Source organism: Mauremys mutica, chromosome 8 (assembly GCF_020497125.1).
Source record: "Mauremys mutica isolate MM-2020 ecotype Southern chromosome 8, ASM2049712v1, whole genome shotgun sequence".
NCBI lineage: Eukaryota > Metazoa > Chordata > Testudines > Geoemydidae > Mauremys > Mauremys mutica.
In genome coordinates this window covers 104,579,217-104,595,737 of record NC_059079.1, presented here as the reverse complement: position 1 = coordinate 104,595,737, position 16,521 = coordinate 104,579,217, and the positions used below count along the sequence as shown (strand labels likewise).

Sequence of the window (16,521 nt, the reverse complement as noted above, 5' to 3'; positions counted from 1 at the left end):
CCACACCCTGGGGCAGGCTGCAGTATCAGCCACTCATCATAGGCAAAGGGGTTTGGACCTGCTGCCTTGGCCTACCCATGGGCTGCCCCTTGCAACCCCCAATACCTCTTGGCCTTATGCTAGGCCGCAGCCTGGGGCTTTCCAGGCAGGAGCGCCCCAGCTCCTCTGCCTTTCCCCAGCCCTGCTCCACTCTAGGTACCTTCTCTAGTTCCCTGCAGCCAGGCCCTTCTCCCTCTACAGGCAGAGGGAGACTGACTGGGCTCCTGGCTCACTGCTTCTTATAGGGGCCAGATGGGCCTGACTGGGACCTGGCCACAGCTGGGCCTGCTTTCTCCCAATCAGCCCAGGCTTTTTGCCCCAGCTACAGCCCTCTCCTGGGCTGTTTTAAGCCCTGAAGGGCAGGAGCGGGTAACCACCCCGCTACAGCTCTGTCCAGCTACTATTCATATGACAGAGCAGCGTCAGCATTTGGATGCAGGCAAATGAACTGCTTCACTCTGGAGTTCTCCATGTAGTTTCTGCTGGTTTGGCTCCTCAGACTGCTGAAGAATGGGAGACGTTTTAAGCCAAGTGATACTACGCTACGGGCCCCCACGCCTTGGCTTGTATTTTACTATAGTGTTTTGCAATGACTTGTGTTTGATCTTATTGGCAGCAGCCAGTTCTCTGGCAAAGCCAAACAAGTTCTACAAAGGAGCCAGGGAATTCAGTAACTATGAACTAGTCACTCGGAAACGGCTGGTCTTTAAATGATGTATTAAAGCAGGGGCCCACGAAATCAGAAAACAATTCATAGTAGTTCTACAAAGCAAAGATGGAGGGACACCTTGCAGAGGTCAGAGATTTCATACATCAGAAAGATTTAGCATCCTAAGCATAGCAGTATGAACAGCCAGCCACTAACACGGTCATCACCAGCATCTCAGAACCCAACTAGAGGCAATAATTACAAACCTTCTGGCTTATCGGCACTGGGGGTGCCTCATCCTCGCTGCTCGATGAGTCACTGCTCTCCGAGCTCTCTTCTGGCTTTGCACTCCCAGCAGCCTTTGCAGCGGTTCTGGTCGTTTGAGGCCTCACGCTGGGCTGGCTGGGCACAGCTGGTTTTGAGGGCTGCTTCCGCGGAGCTGGCGTCGAGGCTTTTGCCAGAGCTGCCTTGGTGGATGGAGGAGTGGCTGGTGCACTTTTCACTAGCGTTGCCATGGCCTGGGGAGCTTTTGCAGATGGGTTGGTCTAGAGCCAAGAGACAAAAACAGAATAAACACAACAGGAATCCATGACTCGGGGTGGGAAGATGTGTCTTCCCAGGATAAAATATAAGGGATCAAGATGTTGATCTAGAAAGAGACTGCAAGATGTGCCAAGGCTGAAAATGCTAAGAAAGGATGGGTGACCAGTGTGGCGAGCCAGGCGCCCTTCATCAGTCCTCCTGGCCATTGGAAGACATTTCCTAGGGTGAGGGAGCAGTGACTGAAATTCCTTAATAGTCTGCTGTGTAACTGGTCACAGCTGCACAAACAAACAGCGCGGGGAGAAAAGGCTGCCCACTGCACGCGAACATGAACGGCTCCACTCCACATGCACCACGGCACAGGAACCAATGGTGAAAAGAACAAAACCTCCCCTACCCAGCCACAACAGCAGCAGCAATCAGGTGACGCTAGAGTTTGCTGATGCTAGATATTGCAGATCCAACACTCAGCTGTGAATCCAGGGATCAGATTTAGAACTCGGAGGACTTTGAGTAGAATTTTCCTTTCTTGGATGGAGAACGCCGCCAGCGTTGGATTTTAGTTAAAAGCACTCATGCAACTTTTGTCTGTTGAAATCAACACACTTAATTTTCAACTGGTCACTTAAAGTTTACAGTGGAAACATTAACTGGGACCATTCCCTACCCTGTTGCAAGTGCGACCTTGCAGTGCACTGTGCTTTTTACGAGGTTCCCATTCGTAGCATCCCCAGGCCTCAGGACAGGTGGGAAAGACAATAGGCTCAAACTGACCTACCTGTGCCACTGACGTGGCTTCCTCATCATCACTGTCCGACGAGCTGCTGCTCTCAGAAGTGTCCTCTGCCTTTGCACTCCCAGCAGCCTTTGCAGGAGCTGTCACCTTTGCAGCTCTTGGTTTGCTCTGGGTTGGTGTATCTGCAGTTGGTTTCCATGGAGCTGGGCTGGACACTTTCCCTGGGGTCCTCTTGGTGGGCACTGGAGTGGCTGGCACGCTTTTCACTGGTGTTGCATTGACCTGTGCTGCTTTCGCAGCTGGTTTTGTCTGGAGGCGAGAGAAGAGACTGACTGAGGAGGGATATTGAACATCTGTGCAGGAGTGGAGGTGGGAGGAAGCCAAAGGGAAGTCAGGGGTCGAGGTTAGCTCAGAGCACAAGCCTTGATCAGGGGGTGGGATTAGCTACAAACAAGGCTCCCCCGCTCTGCAGCAAGCTGGACCATAAGTCCATGCAAGCCCTTGGGTCGGGCAGCAACTGGCGATTCTGCAGCAGGTTAGTTTACGCTAGAGATGGCGGTGTGGAAACTTTCATTTAATCAGCACAACAGGCTGTTATTCATTTTACACTCTCTGGGTTCTCAGTATCCCACATGTCTGCATCGAGTGCATCCTACAGATCAGAGAGGCTCAGGGTTCGGTCCTCCCTCTGCTCTAACCCTCTAGTGAGGGAGCGGGACCCAGACTTTGGAGCCGACAGAGGCTGGGAGGTGCTGTCGGGTGGGGTGGGTCGGGTCTGTTTCCTCAGTGCCCTGGCTTCAGAGAAAACTGTTCGTAGTCCCTGCCCCACTATCAGTCTGGGGAAGGGCCTTAACAACGCTCGGCCCTGAGAGGGTAGAGGATGTGTATGGATGGTGGTGGTGGGGAATGCTTAAAGCACTCAGTGGACCCTCTTGGAGGCAGATACCTGGCGCGCCGGGGTTTTTAATTCCTCTTCAGAGGAAGTCTCATCGCTCGAGTCCTCACTGCTACTCTCTGCCTTTCCCACTGTTTGCTTTAGTGCTGAAAAACCAGAGAGGAGACGTCACTCACACCGCGCTCTCTTGTCAAGTCCATGCAGACAGCTACGTTCATGCAACGTTTAGGTTATGGGAACCAGTCAGAAGGCACAGGGGAGAGGTGACAGTCATGTCGCATGGGGGCAGGGCCCAGTGACACCGCTAAAATCTTAGAGGCGCCTACTGAGCATGTCAACAAAATTTTCAAGTCACATATTTAAGATTAACCCTCCAACCCTCTTAGGAGTCCCTCCCTCAAGGAGGACCAGTCATCCCAAGTCCCCGCTCCTGGAGCGAGTGCAGTGTGGACACTTACACACACACCCTCATTGCAGGATCAGGTCTCAAGCTTGGAGCATTTCTTTTCTGGGCAATTTCCCCTCAAAACGTCAACAATTATTCACTTCTGGCTTGAGCCCAAACATGGAAAGTTTGAGTGACTTCTTCAGAGCGCTCAGAATAAAGCAGCGTTCTGGTAACATCCAGCGGCCCTGACCCGTCAGCGCTCCATCGTACTGGACACTGAACGAGACCCTTAACTGTAGCATTTGCTACCCCAGAAGCTAGATCCCATCCATTTCTCTGTATCGCAGAGCCAAGCAATGTGTCCCTTAACACAACCTGAGCTGCTGTGACTGGCAGTGCTTGTGTTGCTCCCTCTTCTGCCAGGTTTCTTTAGTCTCTACAGGGAGCAGTTTTGCTTTGGTGGTTATCTGCCAGGAGAGCTGGAGCCATGAGGCCTGCGGCAATACTAGGAAAGTAATTCAGACCTGATACACTGTAAAGCCAGAACAGAGATGCACGTCTCACGACCAGCACAACAGCTGTGCAATGCCTTAGGAAATGCATCCCAAGCCCATGGGCTTCTCACCTGACTTGGGAGGTGGGAGCTTTGCTGCTGGCATCTTCTCCCCTTCCTCACTCTCTGATGAATCGCTGCTTTCAGAGCTCTCTGCTGCCTTTGCAGTAACTGCTGCTGCTGCTTTGCTTTGTCCTACTTTGGCCTGAATTGCTGCAGCAGGTCCTGGCTTACCAGCACTGGCTTTCTTCTGGCCTGCTTTGCCCAGAGCTGAAGAAGTAGCCGATGTACCAGGTGTGACCTTATTTGAGATGCCTTTGCTCTTTCCTGCTCTGGTCTGAGCTACAGCACCGGCCCCAGGCTTACCTGAAGTGGCATTGGCTTTGTTTTGGGCAGTGTGCTGCAGAGAGTTAGCAGCTTTGCTACCTGCTGCAGCAGTTCTCACCTGGAGGAAACAACAAAAGAAGTCAGTTCCAAGACATCCTTTTGTCCTCTTCATGGAATTGTGATGCTCTGAACTAGATTTGAGGAACCGCCACCCAGAAAACGCTGAAATGCATCGAGTCGTTAACGCTCTCTGACACGGAGGCTAAGTCTTTGCATTTAAACAGAGGCACTCGGAGACACGTTCATCTTCATCCACGGAGCACCACCAGGGAGCTCAAGGGACTTGCACCAGCAATGTAGCTGGCCTTCAGAGTGCACTTCTCCAGGACACCAGCAACTCGAGCAGAGTTTTGCTGGGGTCACTGCCTCAATCAGGCAGAAGAGGTTTGAAGGAGGCTTTTGTTTTTTCCCCTGAAGTGAGCACCTAATTAACTGGTGCATGGAGTAAAGAGGGAGTTCAGTGCTCCTTTAACCTCCCTCTCCCTCATTAGTGCCACGTCTAAACAACACCTGAGTTGCTTAACTCCTCAAAGTGAATGAAAAGCACTTTCCATGCGAACAGGTTCAACCTCCATAGTCAATTTCCCTTTTACGAAGCCATACGCACAACTCCCTCAGGCAGCAGAAGAGGGTTGTCAGTACGACCATACTGGCAAACCCTCCTAGAGCTGAAGCATACGTCAGTATAGCTTATACAGGCGCCCCAGATGAAATAAACTGGAGCACCAAAAGCTCTTTTTTGCTGTTCTAACTAGGGTTTGTGACGAACACCCTCCCCTGCGCATTTCTAGAACTTTCTAATGCAGCCCTGGCCACAGGCCACTAGCAGCCTTGGGGGATGGCACGGAGAAAAGCGTCACCTTACCTCCTTTATTTCCTTTCCAGCCGCTGCCTCCTCTTCTGAAGAGGAGTCTTCGTCCCCGCTGCTCTCTGCCTGCACCGTGGAGTTAGTCACAACAGGGGTGCCAGCTGCCACACACAAAGGGAAAGCCACAATATGCAGAGACTCAAAACACAAGACTAACTTCCCACCAACTGGAGATGAAGGTAGCACTAGCTACAGACCCCTGGTGATGCAGAAGCTGGTTCTGCACATTACCATGGCGTTGGAGGAAAGGTTCAGAAAAGGGCAACAATAATGATTAGGGGTATGGAACGGCTTCCATATGAGGAGAGATGAATAAGACTGGGGCTTTTCAGCTTGGAAAAAAGAGATGGCTAAGGGGAGATATAATTTGAGGTCTATAAAATCATGACTGGTGTGGAGAAAGTAGATAAGGAAGTGTTGTTTACTACTTCTCATAACACAAGAACTAGGGATCACCAAATGAAATTAGTAGGCAGCAGCTTTAAAACAAATAAAAGGAAGTATTTCTTCACACAATGCACAGTCAACCTGCGGAACTCCTTGCCAGAGAATGTTGTGAAGGCCAAGACCATAACGGGGTTCAAAAAAGAACTAGATAAATTCATGTAGGATAGGTCCATCAATAGCTATTAGCCAGGATGGGCAGGCATGGTGTCCCCAGCCTCTCAGACTCATAGACTTTAAGGTCAGAAGGGACCACTATGATCCTCCAGTCTGATCTCCTGCACAACGCAGGCCACAGAATCTCACCCACCCACCTCTGCAACAACCCCCTGACCTATGTCTGAGTATTGAAGTCTCAATTTGTGGTTGAAAGACTTCAAGGTGCAGAGAATCCTCCAGCAAGTGACCCGTGCCCCACGCTGTAGGGGAAGGCAAAAACCCCCCAGGACCTCTGACCATCTGCCCTGGAGGAAAATTCCTTCCTGACCCCAAATATGGCAATCAGCTAAATCCTGAGCATGTGGGCAAGACTCACCAGCCAGACACACTACAGAGAATTCTTTCCTGGAACTCAGATCCCACCCTCTCTAGTGTCCCCTCACAGGCCATTGGGCATATTTATCGCTAATAGTCAAAGATCAATTAATTGCCAAAATTAGGCTATCCTCTGTTTGCCAGGAGCTTGGAATGAGCAACAGGGGATGGATCACTTGATGATTCCCTGTTCTTTTCATTGACCACTGCCAGAAGACAGGATACTGGGCTAGATGGACCCTTGGTCTGACCCAGTAGGGCCGTTCTTATGGTCTCTTCCCCTACCTCTCACCCCTCCTTTCTATGAGTTGAGAGAAATCCCCAGATGTGTGTGGCGGCCATAGAGCAGAGGTGGAAGCACATTATGGACACGGCAGGAATTGCTGTGTATTAATCTACGGATATCGAGACGTAATGATGGTATTATCAGAGAGGCCTTGTGTGGACTCGGAAAAACCTGCTCTCCCCTCACCCACATCAAGTTAGCTTAACTTGACTGAAACACCACTGAACATCAATGCAGACACAATTTAACCCGCTCAGCAGGCTGAGCTCAAAGGGCTCTCCCGTAAGATTTACCTCAGGGAGTTTAGCACGTGCTAGAGTTCGATGGATTTTCCTTGGCTAGTTTTAGAAGGCAGTAATTAGGGTGAGCTTGGTAACGCCATCTAACATCCCACCTTTAAACACTAGGCTAGAGGAACAGCCTGCCGGAGAAGCAGTGGAAGAGCTCGCCTGCTCCACCAGAGAGAAGCAAACCCCGTGAGTATGGAGGAGAGAGACCCTGAATCCCAAAGGAAGGCTAAGACCCCCTAGCTGAAATCACACGGATAAGCTTTAAACACACACCACATTCCCCCCCTGGGCTGACGTATGGCAAGTCCTCCTAAGAGTCTGCTGCTTGTGCATGCAGCCAATCCTGAGTTCTCTGTCAGTCTGCCCGGACTCCTTGCCGGTGAAAAGGGCTTGAATGGGAAACCACTGCTCCTCCCAGCAGCTGCATTCAACTGCACAGGTAGGGAAACTGAGGCACAGAGGCAAAAAGGACTTGCTCAGGGTCACCCAGCAGCATGGGCGGCAGGTATAATATGCCAGGGGAGGCTCTGCCTTGTTGCGGCGGTTGACAGCAAAGTTTTTGCTTTATTATGCCCCATGCAGGTTCCTGCGCAGGTTGGGTCTGGGGAGGGGAGGCACTGCGTGGCTTTGGCTATCCCAGGGCTCCTCCAGGTGGGCCTTGGGGCTTCGGCTGGCCCAGGGCTCCTGTGGCTGGAGGGGAGGGGGCTCTCTGGGCAGGGGGCTTGTGGTTCCAGCTCCCGGGAGTGAGGGGGCAGGGAGTCTCAGGGCTCCAGCCATGGGTGGAACAGGGGGTTACCCTCCCCAGAGGGGGGCTCCACCCACACCCAGCAGGCCGGTGGAAGAGCTGGGAATAGAACCTAGGTCTCCTGAGTCCCCATCTGTGGCTCTAATCACTAGGCCACACAGTAACGAGCTCCACTATAACAGCGGTGAGCCACATATTATTAAGCTATCGGAGCATCAGCCGCACCCATTACCTGGAGCCCTCTCTGTGGTCCGCTCCACGTAGGCTGTTCTTGGCAGTGAAAGGCTCTTACCCGTCACAGCTTTCGTCTCCTCTTCCGAACTTTCAGAGCTGCTCTTGGGATCAGGCACCCTGATCTTCTTTGCTGGACTGCCTCTCCCAGAGTTGCTTGCCTTTCGTTTCTTGGTGTCTGAGGGAGTTCTGTGGGTGGTGTTAGAAAGGGAAACAGCATTAAATAGCAGAAACACTTATCAATTCATCTAGCCTCATTCCTCCAGGGTCAGAATAGGAACTGCCACTGCTCTGCAGTAACCTCAGGTGGCTGACTCTGGAATGACTTATGGTGATCTGAAGAGAATTCCCCATAATCCTTCTTAACCAAACCCTGGATGTGACACTTCACAGGAATGTGAAGAGGAGAGACGGCTAGCAATGAATTCCATCGATATAGGGCAGGGCCGGTAGCCAGAGTCAGGAAACTTAGCCTTAAGTATTTGGAAAAATGCTGTTCTTGCTGACAGTCAAATGATTAATAATAAACTCTTATCTAGCGCTTTTCCTCAGCGGATCTCAAGGTGCTTTACGGAGGAAATCAGTATCATTACCCCTATTTTGCCAATGGGGAAATCAAGGCACAGAGCAGGCAAGCTGCTTGCCCAAGGTCACCCAGCAGGCCAATGGCAGAGCCAGGAATAAAACTCCTGAACTCCTGAGCCCCAGTCCAGTGCTCTATTCAACATCTGGTCAGCCTCACGTTACAACTGCAGCAATGGCTAGACTTGTTTTCCATGGCTTGGTCCTATTGGACAAGCTCCAACTGGATATATGGAGGCTAATGGATTGTGATGCAAAACTGACCCACGATCTAGAGGCTACACACCCATTCAGACTTGGATGGTCGCACCTAAGGGACACAAAATTACAATCTGAACTGGATTTATGGGTGAAAATCATGGACTCACAGGACTGGATGACCTCTTGAGGTCCCTTCAAGTCCAGTCCCCTGTGTTCATGGCAGGACTAAGTATTATCCAGCAGTTCTCAAGCCTCGGCCCAAGCCTCGGCCTGTGGCCCAGCTGTATGTTTAAAAAAAAAACGATTCAGTTTGTCACTCTGGTCCGGCAGGGAACAGGGCTGGTTGAGGGGGAGACGGCCCCACGGAGCCCGGCTGGAGCGCTCTGGCCAGCAGGGGAGGCGATGCAGGTCCCTGTGGCAAGGGAAGAGCTCAGCAGCCCAATGCAGGGGGCCTGGCTGGGCAAGTGGGTCCTGAGGGATTGCCTGGTGGACAGAGTCATCTCCCAGCAGGGCAGTGAGTGCAGAAGAATGTGTTTGGGGGTGGGGAGGGGATCTGGGCAGTGAGGGGGTAGGGAGTGCTGGGCAGTGGAGAGGTTTGGGGGGGGTGCTGGGCAGCATAGGTGCAGGAACTAGGGGGGTGCTGCAGCACCCCCAGGTTTTACGTGGGTCCCCATGCCTGGCATGGGTCCCGGCTGCTGGCCCTGTGCCCAGGGTGCTGCTCCTGGCCCCGCTCCGAGTCTCTGGGTGGTGGTGGTGGGCACTGGACAGGGGAGCGCTGGCCATAGGGAGTCAGTGTGACACGGGCCTGCCCCTGAGGGGAAGGGGCACACTGGCGGTGCAGGCCAGTGTGTGTCTGGCGCAGTGGTTCTCAACCTGCAGGCCACAATAGTAACTAGGTTGAGAACCACTGATCTAGAGCATCCTGGACAGGTGTTTGTCCAGCCTGCTCTTAAAAGTCTCCAGTGGTGGAGATTCCACAATCTCCCTAGGCAATATATTCCAGGGCTTAACCACCCTGACAGTTAGGAAGTTTTCCCTCATGTCCAACCTAGACTGCCCTTGCTGCAATTTAAGCCCATTGCTTCTTGTCCTGTCCTCAGAGGTTATGAACATTTTTTCTCCCTCCTCCTTGTAACAAACTTTTATGTACTTTAAAACTGTCATGTCCCCTCTCAGCCCTCTCTTCTCCAGACTAAACAAACCCAATTTTTTCAATCTTCCCTCATAGGTCATGTTTTCTAGACCTTTAATCATTTTTGCTGCTCGTCTAGAGACTTTCTCCAATCTGTCCACATCTTTCCTGAAATGCGGTGCCCAGAACTGCACACAATACTCCAGCTGAGGCTTAATCAGCACAGAGTAGAGTGGAAGAATTACTTCTCGTATCTTGCAAAAAAAGCAGACATCATTCCAGGAAGTATTAGCAGGAGTATTGTAGGCAACAGTGTTACACTGTTGACTCGTATTTAGCTTGTGATCCACAGTGACCCCCAGATCCCTTTCCGCAGTGCTCCTTCCTACGCAGTCATTTCCCATTTTGTATGTGTGCCACTGATTGTTCCCTCCTAAGTGGAGTAGTTGGCATCTGTCCTTATTGAATTTCATCCCATTTACTTCAGACCATTTCTCCAGATCATTTTGAATTTTAATCCTATCTTCCAAAGCACTTGCAACCCCTCCTAGCTTGGTATCGTCTGCAAAGTGTACTCTGTATGCCATTATCTAAATCATTGATGAAGATATTGAATTGAACTGGACCCAGAACTGATCCCTGTGGGACCCCACTCAATATGCCCTTCCAGCTTGACTGTGAACCACTGATAACTACTCTCTGGAAATGGTTTTCCAACCAGTTTTGCTCCCACCTTATAGTAGCTTCATCTAGGTTGCATTTCCCTAGTTTTTTTTTTTTAAATGAGAAGGTAACATGAGACAAAAATCAAAAGCTTTACTAAAGTCAAGTTATACCACATCTACCGCTTTCCCCCATCCACAACATTTGTTAGCTTTCTTTGACAGGGTATCAAGTTGGTTTGACATGATTTGTTCTTGACAAATCCATGCTGTTACTTATCTTATAGGTGTTTGTAAATTGATTGCTTAATTATTTGCTCCATTAGCTTTCTGGGTACAGAGGTTAAGCTAACTGGATTGTAAATCCCCAGGTTGTTCTTATTCCTCTTTTTACGGGCACTACATTTGCCATTTTCCAGTCCTCTGGAATCACTCCCATCTTCCATGACTTTTCAAAGATAATCGCTAATGGCTCAGGTATCTCCCCAGTCAGCTCCTTAAGTATTCTAGGATGCATTTCATCAGGTCCTGTGACCTGAAGACATCTACCTTGTCTAAGTAATGTTTAACTTGTTCTTTCCCTATTTTAGCCTCTGATCCTACCTCATTTTCACTGGCAATCATTACCTTAGACGACCAATCACCACCAACCTTCTTGGTGAAAACCAAAACAAAGAAGTCATTAAGCATCTCTGCCATTTCCACATTTTCTGTTATTGTTTCCCCTCCCTCATTGATTAATCGGCCTAGCCGGGTCTTCCTCTTGCTTCTAGTGTAATTGTAGAATGTTTTCTTGTTACCCTTTATGCCTCTAGCTAGGTTAGTCTCATTTTGTGTCTTGGCCTTTCTAATTTTCTCCCTACATCCTTGTGTTGTTTATTTTCATCCTTTGTAATTTGACCTAGTTTCCACTTTTTGTAGGACTCTTTTTTGAGTTCCAGAACCCCGCCCGTCGCTGTAGATACCACAGCTGCAGCATTTCAAATGTAGACAAGCCCTCCGATTTTTCAGGCAGGAAGGGACCATTCTGATTATCTAATGTGATCTCCTGCATAACACAGGCCAAAGAACCTCACCCAATAATCTCTGCATCAGGCCCATAATCTCTGTTTGAGCTACTGTCCAATGCAAAATCTTTTACTGCACCAAGTTCTGTTGGCTAGAGTACCTTTACCAGACCCGAAGAAGAGCTCTGTGTGGTTTGAAAGCTTGTCTCTCTCTCAGCAGCAGAAGTCAGTCCAATAAAAGATATCACCTCACCCACCTAGTCTCTTGACTATCCTGGACAGACACAGCTACTGCTACCCTGCACAAGGCAAAATGTGTAACAGATTGGGTCTTCTCTTCCAATCCAATCCTATATAACCATTCTATGTATCAATTCCCTTCATAACCCATCTATGTAAGACTAGAAGAGATTATTAGATCATCTAGTCTGACCGCCTGGATAGCCCAGGCTATTACATTTCACCCAGTTACCCCTGTATTGAGCCCAGGAACTTTAAAGACTTACTTTTTTAAATGAAGACAGTGCTACCTAGGCCAGGTGTACACTCTAAACTACTGACAGCATAGCAAGGTTGGGTAGGGATGCGACACTGCTGTGATTTTTCTATGCAGGAAAAAGCTCTAGCACAGACTCATGTATACAAGCATAAAAATGTGTTTGCTGGTCTAGTTTACATTGCTCACCAATCTGGCATAAGCAATGCCAGCAACAAAAGGTGATTTTGCCAGTATAAGCTGTGTCTTCACTAGGAGGGTTTTGCCAGGATAGCTATACTGGCACACCTTATTCTATTATACGCAAAAGCTAACAGTTAGCCTCAGGGCCGGCTTTAGGCCGATTCGCCCAATTCCATGGAATCGGGCCCCGTGCTGGCATCTTTTTAATTTTTACTCACCTGGCGGCACTCCGGGGGGGTCTTCAGCGGCACTCAAGGACCTGCCACCGAAATGCCACCGAAGACCTGGAGCCCCGCTGGGTGAGTACAAATTGGGCCCCGCACTTGCTAAAGCTGGCCCTGGTTAGCCTGATCATCTTATTAAAAATATAGGGTAACCTGCTCAGAAGGCCACTGAAAATCTAATTTCTTCCAAATTCAGTGACAATTGATAATACTGAAAAATGTTGTGAGAATCAGTTGATTGTATAGGACTTTGAGGATGTACCATGCTATGAATGCTCAGCATCCTCATTATACAGTGATCCTAAGGTACCACCCAAAGAGTTTTATTTAGACGTCATTCTGCCTGACAGTCCCTCTGTTAACTTTCACTGCATTCTAATACCACAAGGTGCAAATTCAGTCCCAGGGGGAGAATATTTTTTACCACTTAAATGAAGCCTCTCTGGCTGATTAAGGAGCATATTAAAAGGCTCCAAAGAAAGTCCCATCCCATTCTTCTTAGCCAGACGTGTAATGGCTGCAAAGTGATGGATGAAAAGGAGTGTGCTTAGAGCCTATTAAGATGGGTCAAGAAGTGGAGGAGCATCATCTTCAAGGCCAAAAATCAAGAGAGATAAAGTTGTTCCGAGAATAATAACTTCTCCATAGACTCTCAGGGTGGGAAGGGACCTCAGGAGGTCATCTAGTCCAACCCCCTGTTCAAAGCAGGGCCAATCCCCAGACAGATTTTTACCCTAGTTCCCTAGATGGCCCCCACGAGGATTGAGCTCACAACCCTGGGTTTAGCAGGCCAGTGCTCAAACCGCTGAGCCATCCCTCCCCGCCAGAGGTGTTACGGTGCTTTTGGTGAGCATGGTATCAGATAGATAAACACAATGATAGATCCCTGCCCCAACTAGTTTAGACTTTAGTCTAGACATAACAGCAAAGAAGAAAACAAACAATGTGTGTGTTTGGGGTTGCATGAGTGGGGGTGGTATTATAGGGTAACATTATGTGTGCATTTGTTAAAATCTAAAATAAATTTATGTAATATAGTGGTGGTTGTAGGAGTATCTAGAATAATTTGCACTGCACCATTATATATCAAGACATTAAGGTCATAGCACAGAGAATAAAATCTCAGCCGCACTGTGGCATCGATTAGGTTTCTTGAATCAAGTTGAAGACTTTCTAATGATCACATAGGCCCATAAACATGAAAGAAGGGAGATCAAAGAGATACACAGCAAGAGTGAGGAGCGGGCCAAGGATGTCAGGATACATTGTATTTCATTGTGTGATGCTTTAGATACAATGAAACCTATAAACTATTCTCAGGGGTTATTAGTACAATTTGGTTCAACCTTTAATAACTCTCTCTACTAGGGCATTTCTCCTGCAAATGACTCAGTGCAGGCTGACTCTTGTAGGATTGCGGCCTGGCTAACAGATTTTTCTGATCCCTCTGACAGCTGTCATAAGCTAGATTTCATCCCGTGTAGCATCACCCTTCCATGGGTTAAAATAGAGCAAACAGCACGTGGAGAACCTGCGGTTACTGAACACATTTCATTCTTTATTAACACGAAGGCCCCAATACTGCAAACATGCCCACAAGTAGGTTACTCACACAACTGGTCCCTAATGAAATCCTAAGGAAGTCAATGGGGTTAGCCCACAGGAAAGGGGGAAAATAAAAATCACTAGGAAAACATCTTAACTGGTGAAACATATTCCCCCTCCCCCCAATACCTCAAAAAAGTCACCAGCGAGAATAGCATCCAGCTTTCTAATGTAATAAAGGTCAGGCCTGCCCACTGGGCTGAGAAATTTCAGCCCAAACAGGGGTGCTGTTTGGTTTCTCAGATGAGCAGACACATTCATCCTAGGTAAACGACCATCTTGACACTAGTGGGAATATTTCCAAATTGCCCCATTCCAATTAATCAGACATACCAATGTAATCAAACAGGGTTATTTCTATAAGGAGAGTGAGAAATGACCAGCCTTCCACTTCATACCCATTGCCTCTCAGACAGACTTACTTTTGCCAGTGGGTGAAGATGTCCTCAAGAGAGGTCAACTGCGGAGGAAACTGCTTCTGTAGGAGGAGAAGAAAGGAAAGAACAGGCACCGTATTTATCCCACGAAAGCACACAGATTATGGAGTCCAAAGGATGAGTCCATGGGGCATGACAGACATGAACTGGTATGTCTCACCCAGGCCCCTCCAGACTAGCCCCATGTGCTAGTGCTGCTGGATCACCTGCCCACTGGGTCAGGGGAGCCCAGCCCCTGGGGCAGCCGTGCCCTGGCCCCACATGGGGGTGCTGCGGGGTCACCTGCCCGCGGGCTCGGGGGAGCCGTGCTCTGGCCCCACGTGGTCACCTGCCCGCGGTCTCGGGGGGGCCGGGCCCTGGCCCCGCGTGGGGGTGCTGCGGGGTCACCTGCCCGCGGGCTCGGGGGGGGCGGGCCATGGCCCCACGTGGTCACCTGCCCGCGGTCTTGGGGGGGCCGGGCCCCGGCCCCACGTGGGGGTGCTGCGGGGTTACCTGCCCGCGGGATCGGGGGGGGGGCGGGCCATGGCCCCACGTGGTCACCTGCCCGTGGGGGTGCTGCGGGGTCACCTGCCCGCAGGCTCGGGGGGTGGGGGCCGGGCCCTGGCCCCGCGTGGGGGTGCTGCGGGGTCACCTGCCCGCGGGCTCGGGGGGGCCGGGCCCCGGCCCCGCGTGGGGGTGCTGCGGGGTCACCTGCCCGCGGTCTCGGGGGGGCCGTGCCCCGGCCCCGCGTGGGGGTGCTGCGGGGTTACCTGGCCCAGCTGCAGCTGCAGCTCCCGCGCTGCCTTGGCGTAGCCAGCGCGGAGCAGGTGCTGGTGAATGAGGGCCAGCAGCTCCCTCTGGCCCGGGCCGGCCGCTGCCATGCTGCTCCCGCACAGCCTCCGCCCACACTAGCGCCGCGGGGGCGATGCCCGGGCGGCCGGGCGGCTCGTGCACCGGGGCTGCAGCGGGGACGCAGGGAGCCACATGCCCCCGGGGCCCTCCTGCCGCCGCGAGTACCCTTTGACCACCGCCACCACGCGCCGGGCTTCCTCTTCCCCACGCGCGGCCCGGGGCCTGCCGGGAAGTGTAGTCCGCCCGCCCACCCGTGTCGCTGCGGGGCCGCGGCTCTGCCTGGGGGCGGGGCTCGGGGCCGCCAGGGGCGTGCAAGGCCCGGAGGGGGGGGGGGGAAGGGGGCCGCGAGCAGGACCAGCGATACCCTCACGTGGGCGCAGGCAGAAAGCTAAAGCCCCTCCCTTGCAAGGGGCTGCAGCACTGAGCCCCACCCCCCAGGGCTGAAGGCAAAGCCTGAGCAATGGAGCTTTGCAAGGGGGCCCCTGTGGCGGGGGGCCCCCAGGCGAGTCCCCTGCTTGCTGCCCGCTAACGCCGGCCCTGGCTGTTATAGGCTGAAAAACAGTTGTTGTGGCACAGGTGGGCTGTGGAGATTTTATAGCGTGTCGCGGAGGGGTGCTCAGACCAGGCGTGGGCAAGGCGGGTGCATTTAACCAGAGGTGGTTGGTTTGCCCACACGTGGGGCCGGCCCCTCCCAGGTGGCTGGCTGTGATTGTGGTGAAACACATGAACTGCAAGGGACTCCTTTCTTGGCACAGGGATCTCTTCAAACCGGACTCTCTCCCGCCCCAGTGAATGCAGCAGGGCGGATGTGTGGGGGAACGGTGCTTTGTTGAGGCGGGAGAGGAGTTTTCCAGTCTGTTGAGGGTTTCTCAGTTGAGTGGGAGACAGTGAGGAAGGGCAGGGGAGGCACTGAAAAAAATCACTGTTTCAGGGCATTTGTTTGATGGATGATGATAATAATTGATAACCATTTACATTTATGTTGCGCCTCCCAACACAAAGAATTCCAAAACACTTGCAAACTACAAGCCTGCCATAATCCCCCTTGTAGTCAGTGGAAGTAACTTCAGTGGATCATGCCTTAGATACCTAGAACACCACTGGATGCAGCCACTTCTGGGGTGGAGGGTATCAGACAGGGACATTTGAAAGATTTAAATAGAGACTATAAATAGGGGCATTTATACATCTTCTAAGCTAACAGAAGAACATGAACTGGGAGATCTTGAGGGAGAGCGTTGACAAATGATAGCTACTTTCCTAAACAATTTTTGAAAATAAGGTTATTTTCCCCTAAATAGGGACAGATACTGTATGCAGAAATTTTGGCCACTGACATGAGTTCAGCTCTTTTATGAAAAGTGCCACAGGATAGTTAACAAAGCAGGCAGAACCTCCATTTTAAACAACTCCCTAGCAGTACTGCCAACTCCACGCAGTACAAAAAATCATGAGTCAGGCTCCAAAATCATGAGATTCCCTTAAAATCATAAGATTTTTTAAATTATAAAAGTTTTGGCATTCTTTTTACTTGCCTTTTGGCTTCTAAGGTGTTTGTGGGTCAGATCTGCAC

General features: G+C 50.9%; 1 protein-coding gene across 1 annotated transcript in view; it reads right to left on the bottom strand.

The window, feature by feature from the left end:
• TCOF1 (treacle ribosome biogenesis factor 1) overlaps positions 1-15,162 on the bottom strand; it is a 34,698-nt gene extending 19,536 nt beyond the window's left edge. The window contains 8 exon segments of the mRNA XM_045028006.1: positions 955-1,233; positions 2,010-2,276; positions 2,914-3,008; positions 3,876-4,248; positions 5,056-5,159; positions 7,650-7,777; positions 14,103-14,158; positions 14,867-15,162. Of these exon segments, the coding sequence (XP_044883941.1) occupies positions 955-1,233; positions 2,010-2,276; positions 2,914-3,008; positions 3,876-4,248; positions 5,056-5,159; positions 7,650-7,777; positions 14,103-14,158; positions 14,867-14,977 (1,413 nt within the window). The 5' untranslated portion in view covers positions 14,978-15,162.
• Positions 15,163-16,521: the final 1,359 nt, after the last annotated feature.